Source organism: Dermacentor andersoni, chromosome 1 (genome assembly GCF_023375885.2).
Source record: "Dermacentor andersoni chromosome 1, qqDerAnde1_hic_scaffold, whole genome shotgun sequence".
Classification (NCBI taxonomy): Eukaryota; Metazoa; Arthropoda; class Arachnida; order Ixodida; family Ixodidae; genus Dermacentor; species Dermacentor andersoni.
In genome coordinates this window covers 12,652,475-12,673,088 of record NC_092814.1, presented here as the reverse complement: position 1 = coordinate 12,673,088, position 20,614 = coordinate 12,652,475, and the positions used below count along the sequence as shown (strand labels likewise).

Below are 20,614 nucleotides of genomic sequence, written 5' to 3'. Positions count from 1 at the left end.
GACGTCAGACACCTTGTCGTTTTTCCTTCGTGGTTTATTTTGATCCTTGAACGGAGGACCCCGCTTTCGCACGACGCTCGCCTGTTCGCCTTCAGGAGTCCCACCTTCCATGGCGGTCAGCTCAGGTAAAAAGCAAGCACAGCAGTAGCACGGGGAGCACATAACAAAAGGTCAACACACGGAAGTGTTTCTGAAGCAGCCATGACGACAGCAGTAGCGTGGTAACTGTGCTCCTATAGTGCTGGCACCAATACAGTGATCACAGCAATCAATAGGCGGCATAAAGGCGCCCGTATATGTCGTTTGTGAGTGCCTTCGTCCTCGTCTGCTTAGCGCCGTAACCTTTATTTGTAAGGCATATATAATATATATATATATAGAGAGAGAGAGAGAGAGAGAGTTGATGGCCCAGTGGAGGCGTTGTCGCAAACTTAAATACTTGGAGGCCGCTTAAGCTTCGCCCTCAAGAGTGTAACACGATAGCATTAAAAGGTCCCCGACTGCTTCCCGGCAACAGCAGCCTGTGCGACCGTAATTTTTACGGGGAAACGCTAGCGGCGAACGCTATGCATGGAGGCAACCTTTCTGGTAGAAACGTGGCTTCTTGCGTGGGCAGATCCCGGATATAGCGCACAGCCGCGCCAAGAAAGGTTACGTCATTTTCAGGTTTCTGTTATTGTATCGCACTTTTGATATTTGTGTCCGAGAAGATTTAACATAAACGGCATGTGCCGTCGGTGTTTTGTTTCATTATATTTGTTTGTGAGCCGTCATTCTCAAAAGTCTGAGGAATAACTTTGTCAAGAATGCAAGACAAGGTATGAGCAACGTTAGTGGTAGAATGGTGTGGCAGTATAACCCGCATATACCGAATGTTATATGGCAAGGCGTATAGATATACCTAAATATATACACGGATTATTTTTCTCTAACGGGCAAGGCCCGACTTTCTGTTAAAAGTTATCAAGCAGACAGTTTCGAGACTCGCTTCGCCAAATTGTGCTTGCCGGCGCGTGAACGCTCGCGAGTCATGGCGGTTGACAAGACGCGCGCTAGCACGCGTCCACTTGGTTACATGTTCGCGTTGGTAGACGTCGTTTCGTATTTTTGTGGGGCAGCGATAGCATCGAAATTTCTCTCGATACACGCTTTTCCAACAGCGGTTGTAGCCTTACGTACTTTAAACGCAAGCACCTTTTCGCGGCGTTTTGGTGTGCGCCCCTTCAAGACGTCTATTTTAACGTACAGGAACGCAAACGCTAGGAAGCTTTATGGAGCGTGATGTTAAAAACTAATTTCGCTCAAAGGAAAAAATGCCGTGGAACCTTACACTTCCATATCCAGTGATCGAGCATGATGCAGCACGTACGCGATGACAAGCTCCGCAAGCACTGGCACAGAAATCTTGACGTCCTAATTGGGTTCATTCGCAGCTTATTGCTCTGATCTCTCCGAGGTCATAATCACGTTGTGTGATCGCAGTGCCAAAAAATGTTCTCTGTTATTTTCTCGGGCATCATATTATAGACATGAGCGCAAGCAACATATTACTGCACCTCTGATAAACATTTCCTCGTCCACAACATGGATGAAATCGCGCTTAGGAACTCTTCCGAAAAGCGTCCTTCGCCCACAAGTGTTGTCTGCTACTGCTCTTGTCGGCGCCGAGAACAATTAATGCTGCGTTAGGCGCCCATAATTTATAGTTCGGAGCGAAAAAATAAGTCTGTTTGTTGAGCTTCTCTGAAGCAGAAATACCACCACTATTTGGTGAGAACTACGCTCATTCGCCGTCGCAGATAAGCTTCCGCCAACCATGCCACTCACCTGTTCGTTGTAGAAGCTTCAACATATATTTGCAACTTGCAAACACGCAATAACAGAGACCTGTATCTCCTCATTGCACAAACCGACGACTGCAGATGGCAGTTTCTCACTGCGTGCTTTATTTGCTCTGCGCCGTCAGCCACAAGTACCAGACGGCATGCGCCGCTGAGAACCGTTGCACTGAGCGCCACTTTTGCGTCATGATGCGGAGATGTGGTGAACGCTCCAGACGGGTGGCACACCTACTCCTCTGGCCACCATAATCCCGTTGTTGCTATGCGTCTAGTTAGGCCTACGGGTGGCGCAATCGCAGAACGATCTCACTAATTGGGTAACTAACTAACTAAGTTCGTGGCACGCGGCTCGAGTCGACGGTGGGATGTGGTTGTGTGCGCAGTGCTCCGCCGCGAGCGCGACGAGCTGCTGGCGCTGACCGACGTCAAGGAGCGCGACGTGTACCTGCAGCCCTCGGCGAGCGCCCGGTCGCCGCTCGAGCTGGCCGCGCTGGGCGCGTGCGCGTGCCGCGGGCCCCGCCAGGAACCGTGCCGCTGCGCCCACGCGGCGGCGCACAAGCAGCGCCAGCTGGCGCAGCTCGCCGAGCGCGCCCGGCGGGCCGAGGCCGAGGCGCGCGACAGCGCCAAGACGGCGGACATCTACCGCGAGGCGTTCGAGGTGCAGCTGGCCCGGAACCGCACGCTGACGCGCCGCCTCGCCCAGGTGCAGTCGCGCAGGGACCTTCTGGGAACGCTGCTCGCCAAGAAGCCCGACAGGAGCCTCGTCGACGACCTCGTGGAAAGCGTGAGTACACGACGGCATCGAAGAGCCAGGGTTGCAAGATGGCCAAAAAATTGCCATCTCAAAGTGTAGCCCAAAAGTAGCCAGATGCAAATTTTTCGTGAGCGAAAAGTAGCCAAAAGCATTGCCAACACGTTTAGTGGTGTAACGCAGACGGTGTATGTGGTGTCCAAATCTCACCGCGTGTTTGCGGCTCCAAAATTACTTCCGTCGCATGCAACCAGCACAACACTGACCTCAAGATCTGCGTAAAAAAATCTAGTGAGAGCTGCCACTCATAGGTGGATTTGGAGATCACTTATTGTTACAATGCGCCCAAGAATTTCTTTTCCGATTTACTGATGACGTTATTGGTATCTACGTTCTGAGCTAACTTTAGTTCATGCCTCGCTTTACCCGAGGCATTTTCCCATAAGAGTCGGGCAACACATTGCCAGCGCCAACCACGAGGATCAGCCTCGGCTGGTCATGATCGAGTGACGAATGCTTTTGCATTCGCGTGCAGGATGACTATTGGAAATAGCGGCATGGAGTAAGAAACTCGGCGAGTTTCTTAATCCATTCGGAAACTACGCAGCACCAGACGCTTTTTAAAAACAAATATTTTGTTTTAAAACAAAAACTGCGATAACCCTCTTAGGGTTGCAGTATGTATAAATAAATAAAATAAAAAATGCACATGAAGTAACCTTTGTAAGAGGGGTCTTTCTCCCGTTCCTTCTGATCAGCATGCGTCCACTTGCCCATGCTGAGTTTTGAGAAGGCGACAAGACTTTTCTTGCAAAATTTCTTAGGCAGACGACTACTGCAGCCAGAACATGTTCGTACCCTCCAACTCACATGGGGTTCTCACCACAACGCGCTACGTTTGCTTCAACCAGAATGAGGCACGCGCCTTATTGATCGCGTAGTGGAAACCATGATTGCAACGCGCTACCTTGCGTTTACACACCGCACTGCTCTCTGCTGAGAGAAACTTTCAAAAATCATTCTTCTCACTCGATGAGCGCGCATGTTCTTGCAGTGCTCTCGCGATAGACGAGAACTAGACGAGAATGTTTCGTTTTGATGGACAGTCGTGACTATTGCGCTTCGCTGAGCATGTACACAAAGATCGAACCGTCGTGTTTCCTGCTTAAACAACTTGCGAATTTTTATTGCGATAGCAATTATATGGACACTACGGACACATTTCTGCCGTCGCCGTGAGGTTCCGTATGGGTGAAAGCGAGCGAGGAACGCAGCCCGGATTCGCGACTATGGCGCGCGAGGCGTTCTTCTCCGGCGGCTGCTAGAGTCCCTCGATGTCCTCCTCGCCCGCCGCTCCGTACAGAGTGGATACAACCGTGGCGTCTACTACGGCGTTGGCCACGTGAATCGCGAATGCCGTAGTAGATGCCTTTGGAGGACGCCGTACGGACGTGTTGCCACTGCTCGTGTCTTGAAAGCGATCTGCGACGTGGCCAAAGTGCGCGCCTGCGTGGGCCTCATCTTCGAAGCGATGCTTGAAGGGTGCGCGTAGTGCTGGTACCTTCGTATGCGCCGTGCTTTCGACGTTTCGTTCGCGTGAAGCGACAGATGCACGGATGTCAATTGGTTCGTGGCTGCTGCCCCGATTGCTAACTCCAGCGTTTTCACAGAGAGTCTCCGCTGTCATCGAGCGAGATGTGTTCATGTTTACCTGTGCGCGTGTGACACCGTGCCGGTTAAATTAGATAAAACACGTTGACGGGCTAGTTGGTTTGAATCCATGATAGAATGTGTAAGCGCGACTAAACAAGGACTTAGAAGCAGATCGACACACAGAGTCTCTGTGTGCCTGTTTCTTTCTACGTGCTTCTTTTTGTCACGCTTACACATTCTATCAAAGTTAATTTAATTAGTAAGCGAATACAGCCGATAAAACTACTATCTTTACTTCGTACAGCTATCTACTAATTTCCTATCGCAATCGGTGATTCGCCTTTCGGGCGCAATAGCGAACTTTTCATTAAGTTACTGGGTAAATAAATAACGCCGTGATTTGCGGGAAAACCCGGCAATAGGCTTTGAGGAATCCTTGATAAACATTAAACGACCACGGGCGAAAGTGACGCTCCGCGACATGCGTGCGACTACTTGAGCTCTTGAATAAGTCCGCATAATAGTTCGCTGTATAGCAGCCGGCAGGCAACACGTACGCGACAGCTGTCATGCCCGCCATTTTTCTTACTGTACCACGTGTGAACCGGCAGCAGATGGCGCGCAACCAAAAAGAGCTTACGTGTGGAATGATGTGTAAACATGGCAGCCATGACTTAACGCCATCTTACCAGCGCCGGCATTGCCTAGAAACACAGCCTTCGAGATTGCCTACATATCTTTGTAGCAGCAATGAGCTTCGGGTTTTCACAAACCGGCGTTCGAGAATTTTGTCAGTGTTGACGCGGTCCTCGGGACTCGAAAGTCCTTAAAAAAAAAACAACTATAGCCATGTAGCCAACTGGAAAATTTTCGCGTTAACCCGCATAACAAGTCGCCCAATGTGGCTATTAATAGCCCCATCTGGCAATCCTGGACTCAGCGATCCGTCGCTCGGTCGAGCGGAGTAGCGTTACTGTATATGGCTCCCGCACCTAGAGCGGAGCGCTTTGCTGCGCCAGCGGTGAAATGATGTAGGACTTGCTGTGAAAAGATCAGTACGCTCGCTTCAGATTTTCGGTCGCAGTCACCCACTTGAAATCGTCGCCAAACGGCCTCGTTGCTGTCGACCCTCTCCAGTGGTGAAAAACCTCCGTGGCTTTTTCGCCTCAAGACGAGCCAGCGCCGCGTTTGAAGACGCCGCCGACGCTGTTCGCGCGGGTGGTCGCCATGGCAACAACGCTGGTCTGACCAGCGAGCGAGCTCCGTCAAAACAGCGTCATCGGCGCGCAGACGGCACTGGTGCCTTGCGTTTCCAACGCGGAAGCCCACGGCGTCATCGAGCGGCCGCACCGCCAAGTGCTCGCGTTGTGTGGGTTGAATTCCGCTGAGCACTTTTTTCTCATTGAAACGCGGCACAAACGTCGTGGCACATACCTAGTTAGCCAAGTTGGACTGAGAAGTGGTTCTTGTGGGAAAGGAGGAAAGGCTGGCACTATCTTCTGCAACCCATGCGGGAGCACGGCTCAGTGCCAGCAGGGTGCGGGAGATAGGATTAAAAGAGAAGGTAGGAGGGACGAGGGTAGAGGGTCGTCCCAGCAGCATATGAGAAACCCGGGCGGGAGGGCCCAGTGGGTTCGACCAGAGGACTAGGCTGGAGGTAGACCGTATAGGAGGCGGCCCAGTAGAAGCGAAGTAGTGACGGATCAGGAAGCCCGAGGTGGTGGGATGGTCGTTAGGCCATCCGTCTTTCTAGAAATTTCTTATAGTCTCGCCGAGAGCCCCGACGAGTCGAGGTACTCGACGACACTTAGGAAGGCTGGTAGCTGATTACGACAGGGGAAGAGGATATCTTCCTGTCGTGAACATGGGAGCCCCAGGCGGTGGAACTTGCAGAAGTCGGTCGCGGTGCTGCAGGTGAGCAGGGCAGGCCAGCAGGAGGTGCTCCAGAGTCTCTGGTTCACCACAAGAGGCACAGGCTGGCGAGGTGGCTTTCCCAAGGCGGTGCCGGCGGGCTGCCGTCCAGTTGCAGCCAATTCGCAGTCGGAGCAGCAACGAGGCATCCCTTCGTAGGATGCCGTGCTGTGGAAGAGGCGGTGGAGGCCGGCACAGGGATGCCCGTTTGTCCGGGTGGCAGGCGATGATGTGCGGGCGGAGCCGTGTCTCGAGAAGTCTGCGGCCGTTACAGCAGGGCTGAGGGGGAAGCTTGAGTGGTGGGCACTTTTTGCAAGAGTGTCCGCCTCTTCATTGCCCGGGATGCCAACGTGTGCCGATAGCCAATGCAGGGATAGTGAGCATCCTGCATCCTGGAGCGCCGTCAGTCTTGAAGAGAGCAGCGCAACCCCAAGGCTAGCCCTTTCAGGGTTCTGCAGGCAGAGCAGCGCCGCCTTGGAGTCGCAGAAGATGGCTGCCTGGGTTGCTGGTAGCTCCTCTGCAAGTAGGTCCACAGCAAGGTGGAGCCCTGCTAGCTCTGCTTGCGGTAGAGCTTGCATGTCCCGGGAGACGGCACAGCTTGCTCTTTTGTAGGGCCGGTGCAACGCAGGCTGTTGTGGATGAGCCCGTCTCCGGTATCACGGATCCATCGACGAAGATGTGAAGGTGGGCCCCAGGTCTCTCTTGGAGATAGATAGATAGATAGATAGATAGATAGATAGATAGATAGATAGATAGATAGATAGATAGATAGATAGATAGATAGATAGATAGATAGATAGATAGATAGATTTTATTTCTCTCAAAACAAAGTACAGAAATGAGAGAGGACGGAAGGGAAAAAGCCGCTGAATGCAGCTTGAGGACCCCCTACGCCCCACAGAGCAGCAGTGTAGTGAGCACGGCGTGGGCACGGCGGACCAGGAACTGCCATGACATTGACGGGAGCCTTGTTCTTCGTTGTGCAGGGCTTTCTTGGATTCGCCGTGGTATCAACTTCTGTTCATCAACGTCTCGGCGAACATCCTTTCTGCGATGTGCGCATATGCACCATCGGCGGTGATATCGCGCCTCAAATCTCGTCGTCATCTCCAGACGCAACCCTGCTCCTAGCGGCCCCATTCGAGCGCAGCCCTGTGACGTCATCGGTGGTCACCCGTATAAAAGAAGCGCCGCAGGAATTTTCCTTCTGTGGGCACGGCGGACCAGGAACTGCCATGACATTGACGGGAGCCTTGTTCTTTGTTGTGCAGGGCTTTCTTGGATTCGCCGTGGTATCAACTTCTGTTCATCAACGTCTCGGCGAACATCCTTTCTGCGATGTGCGCATATGCACCATCGGCGGTGATATCGCGCCTCAAATCTCGTCGTCATCTCCAGACGCAACCCTGCTCCTAGCGGCCCCATTCGAGCGCAGCCCTGTGACGTCATCGGTCGTCACCCGTATAAAAGAAGCGCCGCAGGAATTTCCCTTCTGTGGGCACGGCGGACCAGGAACTGCCATGACATTGACGGGAGCCTTGTTCTTCGTTGTGCAGGTTGGTTCCGATACAAGCTCCTTGCGTAGCGATTATCGTGGTGTTATGGTCCTGCCGTGCCCACGGCGATGCATTGCTATGGCTTATGAATGTCTCGTTGTGTGTAAATTGCTACTTTGCGGTGATGTTGAAGTAAATCCCGGCCCTACACAGACCGAGATGCTTAAGCAGTTATTAGAGGGGCAGGATACTCTTCGTAACGATATACAAGAACTGCAAACGCATTTCTTGAAAACTGAGAAGCTGGTTTTGGAACTTTACAGCACGCTTAACAAAATGCAGACGCAAATCATGCAAACAATTGATACCCCCGTACAAACACCCATAGTTTACAGTCTATTGAGCACTTGATCAGCTTCCAGGCTAAAAAGCTTACAGATCTTGAGGATCGAAGCCGACGATCAAATCTGATAATTCATGGGATACCTGAAATTCCAAATGAGACAGAAAATGCACTCAAGGATAAAGTTGTTAAGGATGTATTTAAAGAAAAATTGAATGTACAGTGTGATTCTGTCGGTCGGATTCACAGATTAGGAAAGCAAGGTGACAAGCGACCGGTAATTCTGTATCTTCAGAATTTTAATGAAAAGAAAGAAATACTGCAAAATGCAAAAAAAACTGAAGGGAACTAGTATTTTCATCCAGAACGACTACTCGCAATCTACCTTAAAGAAGCGCAAGCTTCTGTGGGAAAGTGCAAGAAACGATAAACTTCAAGGAAAGAAGGTGTCACTTATACACGACAAGCTCAAAGTAGACAGGCATGTTTTCTTTTGGGACGAATCGCAGAACAAACGGGTACAGGTTGCAGATAGTCGCTCTCGGCAAACGCAGTCGTGAAACAATGAACCTTCAAGGAATAAGCAACTGCGATTATTAAATACTAATGCTAGAAGTATTGTAAATAAAGCAGATTCCTTAGAAATACTGTTACTACAACACGACCCTCACATTACTGTTATTACCGAAACTTGGCTTCGCGAAGATATTAACGACCAAGACATCTTTCCTCCCTGCTATAGTGTTTATTGCGTGGATAGGTCTTCTAGGGGAGGAGGTGTGGCGGTACTAATTAAAGATCCGATAGAGGCTGTCGTTCTGGACATAATGCCTACGTTGGAATGCCTACGTTGAAATAAAGGTATCTCTTTGGGGTTATACCCTCGTTATATTCGCAATCTACAGACCTCCTGACTCCCCTCCTGAATTTCTGCATGAATTACGGTCTTGTATGAATAACTATTTACACAGTAAGATTATCCTATTAGGCGATTTTAATTTGCCCGGTGTAGACTTGATGCGCCTTCAGCCTGGGCCACATCACAGTCAGAATATTAATGTACTCTTTGATATCATGTTAACACATGATCTCAGACAAGTTGTTCTTGAACCAACACGTGTGCAAGGTTCTTCATCTTCAGTTTTGGACCTTGTTTTCTTAGCTCGGAAATTCGATGAATTCACGGTGGTGATCGAGCAGGGGCTATCCGACCACTGTCTTGTTTGTGTTGGCTTACAGCTTGTTTCCTGTGCTAAAACTAAAAAATCATCTGTCCATTTTGTCAAAGATTATTCTCGCGCGAACGACGCATGCGTGATTGATTTTGACGAAAATAATGTTAACTTACTTTGGACCCGCTTTAAGGACATGTCATTTTTGCCTTGATAAATTCATACCAAATAAGAAAAAACAAGTTCACAAGCAAACACCATGGATCAATCGCAACATCATTCATATGAAATGTAAAATCAAGAGATTAAAGAAGGCCCGTACGCAGCCAAGCTTAATATCTGAACTACAAGACAAGCTTGCACTTGCCGTGCGTAAATCAAAGGATTATTATTTTAAATCATCTCTGCCTAATTTTATTACAAACGATCCAAGTAAATTTTGGAATTACATTGCCGAGAAGAAACCAATATCCCAAATGACAATAAATGGACAGATGGTTACGGAGAAGGTTGAACTTGCTCATCACTTTAATATGTTTTTTCACAGTGTCTTCTCAACTCCCAGTAATTGTTCACGTAACTGCCCAGCGTACCAACCGTTTGATGTGAATTTTATATCGTATGCTGGTGTACTGTCTATGGTGCTGAACCTAAAACCGAAATGTTCAAGTGGGCCTGATAATATCCCTAATTTGTTTCTCCGTAGATATGCTGTAACCTTATCAAAGTTTCTTGTTATAATATTCCGTGCTTCATTATTGTCGTCTGAGTTACCGAATGACTGGAGAACAGCCCGAATAGCACCAATTCATAAAAAGGGAGACCGTCAACTTGTAGATAATTACCGTCCTATTTCTTTAACGTCATCATGCTGCAAACTCATCGAACATATCATAGCAAAAAGCATAACCACATATCTAGAAAAACATTCAATTTTAACTAAGTTCCAGCACGGGTTCAGAAGAGGGTATTCGACTGTCACACAGCTGGTCACTGTAGTTCATTCGTTTGCATCAACCCTTGACAAGAACGGATAAACAGGCATAATTTTCCTTTACTTCCGTAAGGCATTAGATACGGTCCCTCATGATAAATTAATCTTAAAACTTGAAAATGCAGGAATCCCTCAGATGTTTATCTCTTGGATTTCAGCTTATTTGTCTAACCGGAAACAATTCGTTGAGATAAATGGCGAAAAATCGGGCTGCCTTCCGGTCACATCGGGTGTTCCCCAGGGCAGTGTGCTCGGTCCTCTTCTTTTTGTTCTATATATTAATGATATTGTTAACACGGTTGAAGGTGGTGTACAGATTCGATTATTTGCCGATGACTGTGTACTCTTTAAATATATTGTTTCTCTCCATCATCAAACTAGTTTATGTTGTAGTTTAAATAACATTCTTGCATGGTGCGGGTGCTGGGGAACGACACTAAACACAGATAAAACTGTACTACTACGAATGACACATAAGAAATCACCCCTGCTTTATACATATAAGTTAGGTCCATCACCTCTTCGTGAAGTCACTAGCTATAAATACCTAGGAGTGACCCTTAACAATTCACTATCATGGAATGATCACATAACTAACACTTGCGCTTCAGCCTTCAGAAAACTATGCCTGCTGAGACACAAACTTAAGAAAGCCCCACCTAACGTTAAAATTCTATGCTACATCTCCCTAATTAGACCTAAGCTTGAATATGCTTGCATAGTTTGGGATCCATACACAAAAACTAATATCAATAGCCTTGAGAGAATTCAGAGAAAAGCGGTCAGATTTATATTTAACAAATTTTCCAGATGTGATTCCCCCACCGAACTTATGAAAATTAACAACCTTGAACCACTCGAACTTAGAAGAAAAAAACAGAGACTTGAATTCCTTAAGCTACTGCACACTAACAATTTATCCCTTGACCCATCTGAACATTTATCGCAGTTATCGACCAGAACTACACGCCACCGCAGACATGATGCATTAACCCCTTACTTTGCAAGAACAAACACATATAAGTTTTCTTTTTTTCCTAGAACTGTAACCGAATGGAATTGTATAAATTGAACCTACTTCCTAATCTTGTTTCTCATTGTTCTGTTTGTTTTGTCAATCTGATTTTCTTTGTATGTACCATATGTCGCCCTCCCTGCTTGGACCACGTGTCCGCAGTATTCAATAAATAAATAAATAAAATAAAAACAAAGGCAATGCGACAGTTTGCAAAATATACGCAGAAGCAGAATTCAAAATCCCAATACCCGTAATCTATTGCATAATTCTAATTTTACACAGAATCTATTACATCGGCATGATTTTACACTATTAACGCAATTACACAATTTCTTCGCCAATTCCCATTACACAATTCTAACGCCAACGTAGACAAAAATACAGATAAGCAGAATTCATTCAATTCCCCTACAATGCATTGTCAAACAGTTACACAGGTGAGCTATTCGGTTGAAGGCTCGAAAAGATTTGTCAATTCCATGAAGGTTTGTGTAGAAAGCAACCTAAGAGAAAAAACTATTATCTTCGAGAACATTTAGGTACCTAGGCAGATTGTACGATGAAGATTGTGTGCGGTATTTGGTGCCACTTAACGGTAGGGTCCATGATATAGAGTGACGTGCATCATACGTAGGTTCATGACGTGCTAGCTGAAACATTGTTAGCAAAAGATTATTGTTCGTTGCTACAGCAGTTTTGTAAATGCAAAGCAGTTTGAACACATACAAGGTCGGTATTCTTAAAATATTGAACTGCCTGAAATATTCTCTGGTGTGAGCATTCCACGGTATATTAGCGATCAGTCTTATCGCACGCTTTTGTGCAATAAAAAGGCGTTGTTTATTGTGTTGTGTCGTCGTACCCCAAACTGTTTGGCGATAAGTAATCACTGGCGCTATATATGAATTATAAATGAGGAGTTTAACCTGTGTGGGGAGGGTTAACCTATGTTTACATAACACGCCATTTAACCTGTTCATTTTAGCACGAATATTTTCAATTTGTAGGTCCCAATTGAGTCTCTCAGAGAATACAACACCAAGACATTTTATACTGGGTACAATATCAATCTTGTGATTACCTAATAATAGTTCGATATCACCACTCACTACTTTATTTTTTGTTCTATACATCACAGCCTTTGTTTTATTCGTATTAACTTTAAGACAATTTTTATTACAGCAGTGAGGCAAATGTTCTAAAAGCCACGGAGGGATAACTCGGCTAGTGTGTTTCCTGTGGCAAGCATGTCATCAGCGTAAGTTGCAAGATGAACCGGAAAGGGGATATGAAAATGTCATTTAGATACACTAAAAACAACAAAGGCCCTAAAATGCTTCCCTGTGGTACACCAGATAAGATTGGCTCTGGATCTGATGAGGTTTCATTTAAACACACCGTTCGTTTACGGTACTTTAGGTAAGACTGTATTAAAGCAAGACTGATGCCCCTAATGCCATAGTGACTGCGTTTCTGAGATAATAGAAAGTGGTCAATTAGATCAAATGCTTTGGATAAGTCTATATATATATCCCGAGAACAAGAAGCTTTTCTTCAAAGGCGGAGATTATAATTTTTTTTTTGTTTAGCCAATGCCACCTCAGTCGATCTCTGTTTTCTAAATCCAAACTGGTAGTCAGAAAGAAGAGAATGCTTACTTAGAAAGTTAGTCAACCAGCAATGAATAATTTTTTCTAATGCTTTAGACAATACTGGAAGAACCGATATTAATCTGTAATTGGAAAAGTCAAACAGAACCACTTTTATGTATGGCAACAACCTTTGCGATTTGCATTTCTTTTGGGAAGACGCCGGTACTTGAACAAAGGTTATAAATATATACTAGTGTCGGGGCTAATAAGTCTATTACAAATTTAAATGGTTGGATTTGAAAACCATCTCTATCCTTGGATTTACTCGACCGGAGGTTGGAAAAGACTAATAATATTTCTGATTCAGTAGTTGGAAACATAAATAAGGTTTCGTGAACGCTTGGTGCCGCACAGGCATAACCGACAGGGACATCTGGTGCGACACACAGCGATCTTGTAATATTAATGAAAAACCTATTAAACTGGTTGGAGAGTTCCTTTCCGCACAGAACTTCGCCTTCTTTTTCAATGGAAGCAATAGGACGGCGTGACCGGAATTTAAGCAAGCGATTCAGCAGGTCCCATTGGTCTCGGGCACTGTTTCGCGAAGCGGGGTCGAAAAGATTGCTAAAGTATTCCAATTTCGCCCTCTTCAGTTTTCTGTTTAACTGATTACGGTGTTTTTTATATGCGTGTAATTTTGCAGGGTCTCGAGATTTAATGAACTGCGTAAATAACGTACTTGTCTTTTAATTTAATTTGACGAATTAGTTCTGCTGTGATCCATGGTTTTCTATTTTTGCATTTTCTTGCGTGCCTAAAAGGAAAAGAAGTGTCGTAAATAGCTTTCAGTTTGGATAGAAAAGCATGGTAAGCTGTGTCAGGGTCATTTACTGATAGGACGTATTCCCAGTCAGTGGCGGAAATCACGTTCGGAAAGTTGCTCAAGGTGTTCAGATCAATGCTGCTCATACTTGAAATCATGCGGTCTACGAGCGTTATCTGGTCTAGCGTTCTTAACGAAAACGAAGATTGGGAGGTGATCACTGATGTCACAGGCGACGGTCGCTGCATCTATGTTAGATTTATCTGCATTTGTGATGATAACGTCGATACACGTTGCCGTGGAGCACGTTATGTGCGTCGGGGCTTCGATAACGTTGCAAAATCCATAGGCATCAATTAAAGCCACAAGTTCCTTTCCTGGCTTCGATACACATTTCAGATCTATATTCACATCACCCGAAAGATAAAGCAATCTTCCATTAGAAGGCGCGTAATCAAAAAGAGCTTCTAGTGTTTCAAGAAAAGTGTCGAGCCTTGCATTAGGGGGACGATACACCACACTAAAAATGACTATGGCTTTCTACAGTCAATAGCTCAAGATCTTCCGTTTGCAACGTAAATTGCTCGCTTTGATCAACACTTATTGCATTATGAATATGCATCGACACGCCCCCACCTTTGCGACCGGATCTGTTAAGGAAAAAGTGCTTATAACCATCTAGAGCAAAATATTCACATTCATCATCATACCACGTTTCACTGAACATTAGCACACCAAAGGAGAAACCCAGAGAATCAAAAAGTAACTGTAAATCTTCAAAATTATTCTTAATGGAGTGACAATTCAGATGAAAAATTCCTAGTGTATTCTGGTTTGCAAACTTCTTGAGAACCGAAGGACCTAAAAATTCGTGACAATTCATCAGAACGATAACTTATAATAGATCATTTTAACAAGGTGCGCACTGCTGATCACTTTTAGCAGCCTGCTTTTTTCTTCTTTGCGTGCGAATATTTGGCCACCGCGCAACCACACAAATTTCCAGTTGACCTCCCGTTTTTTACTGATTGTCTGCCCAAGTAGACGCTTCCTTTCAGGGCACAAGTGCTCGTTGATGTAGATAGGGGTAGACGCAGTGAAACCGAGGTCATTACATGTGATCCTTTTTCTTTCTGGCTTTCTCAAGGACAGCATCGCGTTTCTGGCGGTGAGCGAATTGCACAATAGCGTTCATGTTCAATGAACCGCCAGGAACTGACACTCTGTGACACACTTCTACATCCGTGGGTAGGATAGGCTCTCCAATTTTATCGCCGATTTTGCCGATTAACTTAAGCAGGTTTTCTTCGCGGTTCATGGGAATTCCTTTTACTTCCAAGTTGTGGTTTCGCGAGTACTGTTCGCGCTCCGTGATCCTTACGTCTGCTTTGTTAAGTTGAATATTCAAGAAATTACATTGTTGCTTTCAACTTTCGTTTTCTACACGTAAGCGTTTGTTTTCTTCCAACACCTTCTTGAGGTTTACGGTCATTTCATTAAACTTTTGGTCTGAAAAAGACAGGCTCGCCTTAATCTCCCTTAGTTCACTGCGAATATCACGTTCAAAGGACTCTCGGAAAAGCTTCAGGTCATTTTTGATTTCATTTTTCAGGTCATCAAGCGCAGCACTCAACTCTTTGCTAATTTTTGACGTGATACAAAACAGCTAGCAGACAGATTTGACTCCCCAATGGCAGCAGTGGCGTGCAAGGGTCAATATGTATTGCGGAAGCCGCAAGTGCCAAGCACCAACCTGCAGTAGAAGGGAAGACGAAAGCTGTGAGCTGCCCGCCCGTGCTGTTGACGCCACCGCTGCCATATGAGGGAAGCCGGCCAGGGCTGTTGAATTTGTAGCTGTATGTCGATGACGTCACCGGGCTCTCCAGTGGAAGCGGCGAGGGGCTATCACGCAGGCAATTGACGGTCCTTGCGCTGAAAGTCGGCGTGGTAGACTGTGCCGGGTCGATGGTGAAGCGCACGGGCGAAATCCTGCAGTAGAAGGGAAGACGAAAGCTGTGAGCCGCCCGCCCGGAGAGAGGCAGCCGTCTGCTGTAGGGCACATGCTGGGGAACGGTTCTTCGAGGAGACACCTGGCAGCTCCGTCGAGATAGGGATTGGTGGTCGATGTGGTGGGCGATGCTGTACAGCGTTTGCAGGCGTGTCCCCTATGACTTCCTTATAGAGGCCACACAGCCGTCCCGTGTGTGATGCTGGCCGGGAGTGTAGGCGGGTCAGGAGTGCTTGACCATCTGCGGCATGGTGTAGGCGATCAATGTGTCGTAGCCCCTGTTGCAGGAAGAGTAATGACAGGGGCCAGGCACTTGCCTCAGCCAAAGTGGCGGTCACTTGGGAGGTTCGGGGAACGCCAAGACAGAGCCGTACTGCTGACCGGTGCTGCAGCTCCAGTTTCCGCAGGCGGGGTGGGGGCAGCGCCACAAGAGTGAGGGCATACAGTAGCCGTGAAGTGGCTGCAGCTTCAAATAGCTGCAGGGCCCACCTGGTGGTACAGCCCTGTCCACGGGCAAGGAGCTGTGAGATCGCCTTGCGGACCCGGAGCGTCCGGGCGCACAGGGCCTTGGTAGCCGGCAGCCAGGTCAGCCGCTGGTCAATGCGCAGCCCCGGTAGTTGACTGTCTTGCTCCATGGGATCTGGACGCCCTCCAAGTGCAGCCGGGCAGCTGAGCGGTGGACTGATGCTCTGGGATGCAGTAGCAAGGCCTCGGTCTTCCTGGCCGGTATGGTGAGGCCGATGCTGCACAAGTAGGCAGCCGCAGTGTCCAGGGCTCTCTGTAGGGCCGCACGTGCCTAGCGGATGTGTTGCGGTGGTCCCCGCACTCATAGGGCAATGTCGTCCACGTAGATTGAGGACTGCACGGGGAAGTCAGGGTCGATCGGCAGGGTAGCAGGCAATCGTGCCATGGCCAGGTTGAAAAGGAAGGGGCTCACCACTGACCCCTGTGGTACATCTACAGCGACTGGATGGGGGGGGGGCTCTTCGATTGACCCACACGTACCCTGAGGGTGCGATTGTGCGGGCACGACGAGAGGAACCCCCGCTGGTTGCCACAGATGCCGAGGAGGTCCAGGCCCTGCTGGACAACTGCGTGAGGGAGGCTGTCGAAGGCACCCTGTACGTCGATCAGCAAGAGCATCACGAGGTCCCCGCCGGCCTGGGCGTCCTCCAGAGTGGACACCATGTCAGCGATGGAGTCTGCAGTGCACCGCCGCCGCCGGAAGCCCATCTGTTGGTCTGCCAGGAAGCCGCGAGCACGGGCCACCCAGTCCAGTCATGCTAGAGCCATGGCCTCCATCAGCTTGCAGGCAGCGGAGATGAGGGAGACCGGTCGATAAGATGACAGTTCCCTAGCCGGTTTTCTGGCCTTGAGGATGGGTGCCACAATGGCTGTGCGCCATGCCTCTGGCACCTGCCCTGACTGCCAGATCTCATTGAAGCACTCGAGCAGGCGCTGTTGCTCGCTGGCGGCCAGGTTGCGGATCATCTGGGGCGTTACACCGTCTGCTCCTTGTGCACTGCGGCGTTTCCCTCGCCTCAGAGCCGCCTGGAGCTCGTGCAGGGCAAGTGGCTCTTGGCAGAGGGCAGCGACCTGACTGGACGTCCAAGCAGGGTGGATGCTGTGTAGACTGGTGGGCAGCTGGGCAGGGGAGTGTCCGACCGGCAGGATGGCTGCACTCTGTAGCACGGGAGGGGCGAACCGGTCGGCGAGAAGTTCCGCGAGGGCCTCTTCGCTGATTCCTAGCGAGATGGCCACAGCGAGGACGGGTTGACGGCTCGTCCTCTTGCCGGTGAGTGACTTGAGTAGTCGCCAGGCTAGGGGCCCCTGGAACGGTCCTTGATGCTGGAGCAAAGGCTCACCTAGCTCTGGTTCCTCCTGCGCCGGGCCTGTCTTCTACAGCAGGCGTCCACTCGTCTGTATTCAGTCCAGTGGTCTGCCGTCCCTGTGTGAATTACTCTGCGCTCCGTGCGGCGCTTGGAGGCACGGAGATTGATTAGGCGGAGATCCGGGACAAGGGTGTGCGGTGGCGCAGAGCACTAAACGGTAGCAGCCTGGGCGCACTCCGTGATGGCATCTAGAAAGTCACAGCGATCGGCCGCCTCACTGCAGTGCTTCCTAAACAGAGACCAGGCTATGACGTGGAAAGTTCTGGTCTTTGGCTTCCTTCCGTGTACAGAGGGGATCACAATGGGGAAGTGGTACGAACCTCAAGTGCCCGGAGTTGTGTCCCAGGAGTAGGAGCTCTGTTCTGTGGTGAGGGAGAGATCGATGGCTGAGTTCGCCCCTCGGCGGACAAAGGCGGGTCCTCCACTGTTCACGATCACCAGTCCGGCTCTGCTGATGGCGTCGTGGAGGCTTCGGCCTCGGCTGGAGCAGCGGCGACTTCCCCAGTCTGTGTGGTGGGCATTGAAATCGCCACACAGGACTGCCTGCCTCCCGAGGCGTAGAGCCAGCTGGTCAAGGATGGAGGAGTCCTATGGCTTTCCTGGTCGTATGCATATGCTCGCCACGGTCGTATCTTGGCTGCCGAGACGCACCGTGACAGCACAACACTCCAGGGGCCCTTCAACGACGTCGGCCATTGGAACCACAGCGTGCGCCGGGTTGCACCGAACCTAGATGGCTGTCCGTGGCTTGCCGGGCTGGTGGGCGTCGTCCAGGCACGGCGCGTCCGTGCAGCCGCGTGTCGTGCAGGTGGTGGCACCTGAGTAACAGGTGTATCCCGGGAGTCGCAGGTCCTCGGCCATTGCGTACACCTGCTGCAGAGCAAGCACTCGTAGTCGCTCTGCAGGAGATGCAAGGAAAGATCTGCGTGTCGCCGCCGCAGAGAGTTAGTGTTCCACTGGAGAACACTCGGGCGGCGGCGACCCTTCCTTGCTGTTGGCTGATCAGCCATGGTGGTTGGCTGGCTGATGGCAAGCCACTGCCTGCAGGCAGGTGGGTCGGAGCGGGTGGTCAGCTGGCAGCATGTTGCTGACTGCTTCCATGATGAGCAGCAGGTTCGCAACCAGCTGATCCACGGTAGTCTGGGCAGGAGGCGCGGCAGTGTCCTGTGTCTCCTGGCGGCGGGAGGCACGAGGGGCTGGTACCGGAGGCCTGGGTGCCGGGCTGGGGCCCTTCAGCGCGCTGGCATAGGACCTCGCCGGAGGTGAGGACTGCTGCGGCCGCTGCTCCTCGCGGACTGCTGCCCTGACAGCGCGCCTCGACAATGGCGAGGTGGAGGAAGCCATGATTGTGGCCACCTTGCGTTCTTCCTGCCATTTGGGGCAAGCCCTGTGTTCGCCCTGTAGGAGCCCCCGCAGTTCCTGCAGCGTACGACCTGGCAGGAGACGTTCGCCGCGTGGCTTTTGCCGCAGGAGATGCAGTCAGTCGGCCACTGACAGGACTCCAGGACGTGCCCGAAGCGGCCACACTGTCGACACTGTACTGGGCGGGGTCTGGCTGGCCTCACCCTGAAGCCGAGCTTGAAGAGGCGTACGTGCTCCGGAGGGACCGGTCCCGCGAAACGGATGGTGACGGTGCTCCCGTCCATCGGTGCCGACAGCACAGGGATGCTGGACTCGATGGCTCCCAGTAGGTCCGTGTCTGCAGGCAGCCCGCTCACACCGTGTAGGAAGCCGGTGCTCTTGCCACGCTCGGCTGGTAGTCGGGCAGTCAGAGGGATCGCGTGCAGCTCGGTGAGCTTGAGCAACCCCTCCAGGCATACCTGGGTGGTGGTGTCGGCGGCCACGATGTTGCGCCTATGGTTGACGCGAACCGCCGATACACCGGGCCACGAAGAGAGGGCCGCGGCAAGTGCGAGGCGCGGTGCTCCTCGAAAGGCTCCACCAGACGCCGAGGGACGGAAGAGCACTGTGCCGACGACCGCGGCGTCCACCGGGAGCGTAGCATTCTCCAGGGCCCGTGCACTCCGCCTGTCCCCCTACTACTGCACCGGAGTGAAGCTGTCTGACGTTGGCTCACGGGCAGGTGGTGTTACCTTCTGTACTGCCGCTGCAGGCACGCTAGGGGTGACCGGGGGTAGCAGGTTGGTCCCGCGAGTCGTCCGTTGCCTCGGGAGAGGAAGGCGAGACATCGGCAGGCATCTTTCTCTGCTTCTGCTTCTTCTTCTTCTTCCCTTTTGGCTTCGGCCTCGGAGCAGTCTGGCATGGCGGGTCCTTCAAGAACCGCGCCGCGGGGTGCACGGGGCCCTGCGGTGACAAAACGGTGGTTGTCTCCTCTGCCAGCTCCATCACGTCGGTAGCGTTCTCGTGGGCAGCCTGACCGCTGGCAGACGACGCTGCGGGGGGGCGCGCCGCCATCGGGAGCAGACGGCGCGTCGGGGGTGGTGCCAGGCACGTCCTCGCTCGGAGGAGGCGCGAAGGAGGTGGCTGTCGCCCTTTCCGGAAGGGCTTGCTCCACGTGGTCGCTGGCTGCCGCGTGCTGCTCCGAGCTAGGGGCAGCGATCGAGGGCTGCTTGCGACGCACGGCCGCCTCCTCGTCATCGCTCTCTATGTCGCGAGCGCGTTTTCTGGAACTGGACAGGTCCATGTCCTCGTCGTCAGAGGGAGGGAGCTGGATTGAAGCATGGGGCTCCTCGTGTGCTGGGGAACCGTCCTCGGGGGGACCCGAGGCTACCTCGGGGGCTGCCGGCTTCGTGGCGTCTCCTGGGGTATACGCAGGCTGGGGGGGGGGGGGGGGACCACAGGCAGATCGACGGAAGTGGCCCGTTGACTGAGCCACTCGCCCAGCTTGCGAGTGGTACGGAGTTCCAGGTCCTCCTTTGACCGGAGTTCGTCGAGGGACGCGGGGCCGAGTGTCACCAGGCTCAAACTGGTGTGGCGACGGTGTCGAACGCGCGGCGGGCGCTCTCCGGGCGAGGCGAAAACCATCTTGTGCTGCGAGAGCCTTTTCTCGCGCACGGGTAGAAGGCCAAGGAACAGCGAAAAAAAGCGATGATCGTCCGAGTCGAATGACAGCAAGCTCTGCGTTCTATACAGGAGACTCAGCACAGCGGCACGGTT

General features: G+C 50.6%; 1 protein-coding gene across 1 annotated transcript in view; it reads left to right on the top strand.

Moving 5' to 3' along the window:
• Positions 1–20,614, top strand: part of LOC126545939 (coiled-coil domain-containing protein 125-like) — a 324,642-nt gene that overhangs the window by 89,941 nt on the left and 214,087 nt on the right. Inside the window, exon 5 of the mRNA XM_072286061.1 lies at positions 2,225–2,625. Coding sequence (XP_072142162.1) covers positions 2,225–2,625 — 401 coding nt within the window. The remainder of the gene's footprint in view (positions 1–2,224; positions 2,626–20,614) is intronic.